Source organism: Penaeus japonicus, unplaced genomic scaffold (genome assembly GCF_977035675.1).
Source record: "Penaeus japonicus unplaced genomic scaffold, GWHDUDI00000001_assembly GWHDUDI00000009, whole genome shotgun sequence".
NCBI classification, from domain to species: Eukaryota; Metazoa; Arthropoda; class Malacostraca; order Decapoda; family Penaeidae; genus Penaeus; species Penaeus japonicus.
In genome coordinates this window covers 40568083-40573082 of record NW_028234411.1, presented here as the reverse complement: position 1 = coordinate 40573082, position 5000 = coordinate 40568083, and the positions used below count along the sequence as shown (strand labels likewise).

At 49.5% G+C, this 5000-nt stretch overlaps 1 protein-coding gene across 14 annotated transcripts in view; it reads left to right on the top strand.

The window, feature by feature from the left end:
- Ptpmeg2 (Protein tyrosine phosphatase Meg2) overlaps window positions 1–5000 on the top strand; it is a 161606-nt gene that overhangs the window by 134900 nt on the left and 21706 nt on the right. For 2 of the 14 annotated variants that reach the window (XM_086540104.1, XM_043012532.2), the window contains exon 2: window positions 2414–2672. The exons of 11 other annotated variants lie outside the window; for them this stretch is intronic. In XM_086540104.1, coding sequence (XP_086396230.1) covers window positions 2652–2672 — 21 coding nt within the window. In that variant the 5' untranslated portion in view covers window positions 2414–2651. Of the gene's footprint in view, window positions 1–1968; window positions 1992–2413; window positions 2673–5000 lie in introns of those variants that run through there. One more of the 14 variants, XM_086540107.1, reaches the window with a different exon arrangement.

Sequence of the window (5000 nt, the reverse complement as noted above, 5' to 3'; positions counted from 1 at the left end):
AAATTACTGAATTATTTAATGGGACTTCTAGTGCTTTCTCCCTCGTTTCGAATGAAGGGGAGTTTGCGCACGATATTTTTGTTTGATATTGTAGAATCAGTGTCATTGGTACACGGTATTTGTCGTTCATGTTTTATCTGTTTTGTTTATCATGGTTATCACCAGATTTTTATTTGGAGACTGAAAATAGAATAAAAAGTAGATCCGTTTTCCGGAATTTCTCAGATATTTCGGATGACATTTCACACGGCCGTCACCGGATAGGGCAGCAGCAGTGTCGAAACAAGCAAACGGAAGAGGAGGATAAGAAGAAAACAGAGGCAAAATGTTTAAAAATGAATAGAGAATACTAGACGTGACCCACCAAGGATATACGAAACATTATCGCAATGAGCCACTTGAGTATAATGAGTGCAGGCCTGTTTGGATTGCGAGGGAGCGGGGTTCTCGGAAAGCCCCAAAAGAGGGAAGAGGAAGAAGAGGAAGGAGGGGAATGCGGGCAGTAGGGCATTGGGAAATACGGCAAAGGGTGCAGGGCACGTGCGAGGAAGGGAAGGAGGGAGGGAGGGAAGAAGGGAGGGGCAGGCGAGAAGGGCACAGTGTCAGCTGATTTAGGCTTTCAGGCATCGTAGCTTGATTTGCCGGTGCGTTGACACTTTTTCTATTGCGCGCTCACTTTTCCCCCTAGAGTGCAGCGCGACGGCGTTGCAGCGTTGATTTGACGTGTGGGGGTTGGTCTGTTTGTTAATGGAGTTCTCGAATCATGTCCTGTGAGGCGATTCCTTCAGTATGTTCACAATACGTGTGAAATTTAGTGATTGTATGGTACGGGTGTCTTATCGCCGCGTCCAATTTCCTTTTGTTTACATCCATGACGTAGGCTGGGGAGGGGCGTGACGTCGGCGTGGTCGTGACGCAAGGAGAGCTCGTGGGTTGCAGGTGTCAAGGAAGATAAGGGCGGGCAAGAAGTGTCTGCTTAGACCAGAAGTGAGGCTGCGTCTTTTTTGAGGGCCAAGACGCTCGTGATGCAATTAAAGAAGTGGACCTCTGCTTTAGGAGAGAAAAAAAAAAACTTAGGCTGCCTGTTCTAGTTTCTTCCGCTGCTACTCCACTTATGCTCTTAGCAACCGAAACGGCGTAGCAACCCTCGGCGCTACTGACTTCATCCCTGCCGTTTCCCTCCCCTCTCCTCATTCCTTGTCCCCCTCCCCCGGCTCCCCCCCCCTCCCCCGGCTCCCCTCCCCCCTCCCCCGGCTCCCCTCTCCGTTTTATGTCCCCATATGTCAGCCTGTGTCTCTCGCACCCTGCTTCCACACCGGGGGCTTCCTGCGCGAGAGGTCTTCCGCTTTTGCCTTTTTATCGGGGTTTCTTTGCTCGAGTCATTTCGCCCGAGTCATTGCGGATCCCTTGGCTTTGGCGATCCTTTATCCTCTTCATGTTGTGTTTCCTCCTCGTCTTACCTTCCTCTCACAATCATATCCGAGGAAAGTAGGTGATGGATAGATGCACCTTCGTGTCCTTTCTTCCGTGGAAACTTACTCTCCCTCCCGCCATTCATCCAACCATCCTTCCCTCCTTCCCCCCTCCCCCTCCCCTCCCCCTCCCCCTTCCGCACCCCACTCCTTCTCTTCAGCATTCTCCGGGTTCGGGTTGTGGATAAGTAGAAAAGTGTGAAATGCCAAACTGTATTTGAGGTTGGGGAAACTATTGATTTTTCCCCCCTCTGTGCTTTGGAACGACCAAGATTATTGTGTTTGTTGATCAGACTCGCACTGTATGTAGCACAAGTACACGCTAACATAACAACAAGCGCGGATACACGAATGTTAACTTCGGGACGATGTTATCAAAGCCATCACATCAGTCATTTATTATATCTTATCGCTATCGTTGACCTCGTTGAGAGTATTATCTTTGTTTTCATTGTTTTCTTTCTGTTTTATGTTACATGCTGTACAAGTTTCTTCCCCTTGATGTATCGTTGCTAAACAGTAAGTCTCCCTGATTGTACTCGTGTTTGCGCTTCTTTCCCTGATTTCGTCCTCTCCTCCCTCACTCACTCTGAACTTTTTGTCCCCTGCTTGATCAGAAATTCTAATCCACAAGAAACAAGTAGTTCGAGATAGAGAGTTTGAGACTAGTGCCCAGGAAGACCTCACTCGACACAAGGAACACCAACCAAAGAACAGCAATAAACACCTTTTTCACAGCCAGAGTTTAGGGTTTCGTACCTGGTAACCTAGACCTTTACTCTCGCTTGGCGACAGAGAACGCCACACATTGTCATGGTTTGCCTGCTTCTTGGAGCTGCTTGGTAGTGATGTGGTTTACGTTGTCGTGCTGAACACAGTGATTTTTTCCGTCTGGTGTACTTCGCTATGGTAGATTGGTAACAGTGTTTCCCCTTCCGCAGATAAATTTAACAAAGCAATAGAACAGTAAAACGAAGGAGAGAGAAAAAAAAGAACTTAAAAGTATGGAAGTAAGAGAGAAGAGTGGTATATTTTGGAAAGTGTTCAGTGTAGAAGGATCAGGAAAGTGAGCCAAGTGATATGTAGAGACGGGCGAGTGTGAGGCCGAGTGACACGCAGAGTGCTTGAACCCGGACTAACATACAGATTATAAAGTGTTGCATACCTATCTTGCAGGCTATGAAGACCAATCACAAGAAGGTGAGTAGGACTGCGCTATATTGCGTATTCGCTTTCTTCTATATGATTGTCATTTTATTCCTTCTTATGCTTTGCCTCTTTCCCTTCTCCCTGTTTTGTGTTTCCTTATTCCCTATTTCTCGTGCGTTTTCTCTCTTATCCCCCTCTGCCTCTCTCGTCACCCTACCCGACCGCCCTGAGAGGCGGGGCACGACAGCCGTCAGCTGGACCGCGTCACACATTAAACCTACCTGAACGGTGCCTCCTAGAGACAGTATCCTCAGCTGGGCTAGACTACCACTACCTGGGGCTATACTTCATGTACTTCCACTTTTCAATCCATCTTGAATCCAACTACGATCCAACTCGGATCTTAATATCAACACTATAACACGCATTCTCCCTGATCCACGTGGGACACGTCGCCTTTACAGCGTCTCTCTTGCATACGGTCTATGCATGAGCGTGCTTGGATGTCTATACTTAAGATTCTCTCTCTCTCTCTCTCTCTCTCTCTCTCCCTCATTTCCTCTCCCTCCCTCCCTCCCTCCCCCCCTCCCCCTCCCTCTCCCTCCCTCCCCTTCTCTCTCTCTCTTTCTCTCTCTCTCTCTCTCTCTCTCTCTCTCTCTCTCTCTCTCTCTCTCTCTCCTCTCTCTCTCTCCTTCTCTCTCTCTCTCTCTCTCTCTCTCTCTCTCTCTCTCTCTCTCTCTTTCTCCTCCTCCTCCTCTCCTTCTCTCTCCCCCCTCCTCCCTCCCTCCTTCCCTCCTTCCTTCCCTCCCTCCCTCCTTCCTTCCCTCCCTCCTTCCTTCCTTCCCTCCCATCCACCCTCCCTCCCTCCCTCCCTCCCGTATCCCAAGGCAATTCCCTCCTTTGTTTCCCATCACGTGACGTTAATTCGTGTAGCAGCATGAGCATGACCATGAATGAGTTAGCGGCTTCGTAGTGTTAGAAAGGGGAGGGGAGGGGGGGGGGGGTAGGAAAGGACTGTAGACAGGATGTGTGGAGGATAAGGGCGTGTCTCTCGTCTCTCGATGAGGTCGTCTTGAGATATAATGTATTAGAGGCGGTACAGCGGATCATTTTATTTGGGCGTGGGGTGGGGGATGGTGCGGTGTGTTTCTTAGTAGAGTGCAAGAGAGAGAGAGAGAGAGAGAGAGAGAGAGAGAGAGAGAGAGAGAGAGAGAGAGAGAGAGAGAGAGAGAGAGAGAGAGAGAGAGAGAAAAAAAATCCAGACAAATGCCATCAGAATCGTATGACTCGACTTAGTCTGGCGAGAAAGGAAAAGAGGGCACAGAGCGATAATCATATACTGATACTAGCGATATTTCATCCTTGGGAGTCTTATTCAGTCGCGTGCGCGTGAGGGTGTTGGCATTACGGGCGAGGGAGGGGCAGGGGTAGGGGGAGGGATTAGGGGTAAAGGGAGAGAAGGATGGAAGGATGGATGGATGAAGAGATTAATAGAGATAGATAGAGAGATAGATAGAGAGATAGATGGGTGCGTGGACGGAGGAAAGGAAAGGACGGAAGGAAGGAAGGAAGGAAGGAAGGACGGAAGGAAGGAAGGGAGGGAGGGAAGGGAAAGGGAGGAGGGGAAGAAGGGAATGGAAAGGGAGGAGGGGAAGAAGGGAATAGGTGGGGGAGGGAGGGAGGAAAGGATAAGGAATAGAGATAGGGGTGGGGGAGGATGGGGAGGGAGGGAGGGAAGTGGGTTGAGTAGAGGCAGCAGTCATGCATAATGGAGAGGCGTGACGTTGGGACGATTTCTACCACGCTTCATGATCGACTCGGGGAGAGGGGAGGGGCGTAAAAGGGACAGTGTGCACCATAACCTCTTGCCGGCACTTTGCCAAATGGATTGAAAGGGAAACCGAGCAGCGACGGCTGGTCAAGCAGCAATGACTGGGAGCTAGGGGCAGGGGTGTGTTGATAGGGGGTAGTGGGATGTCAGGAAGGGTAAGGGAAGGGGGGGAAGGCTCGGGAAACGACCTGCTCCACACATGTGATATTGACCGTCCCGACATGGCCCTGACTGGACGCCAGGGGCCAATGAAAAAGGCTGGAATTAAGGGACGAAATGGCCGAATGACAAAACAATGAAGCCCACAGGGAAGATGCGAAGGAACGGAAAGAGAACATCAACAAAGGAAAGAAGAAAGGGGGTAATAACAGCGGAGGCCCAGTAGGTGCGAATCGGAGGGGAGGGAAGAGGAAAGCCGGTATATTAAATATCGTTAACAGTCAATCTTCAGTGTTAATTTAGTCCAAACCCCTAAATTGGTAACATCACGGTAATTACGAATGGACGTCACTCCATTAGGGGAGTAATTTTTATTTTTATAACTCGTA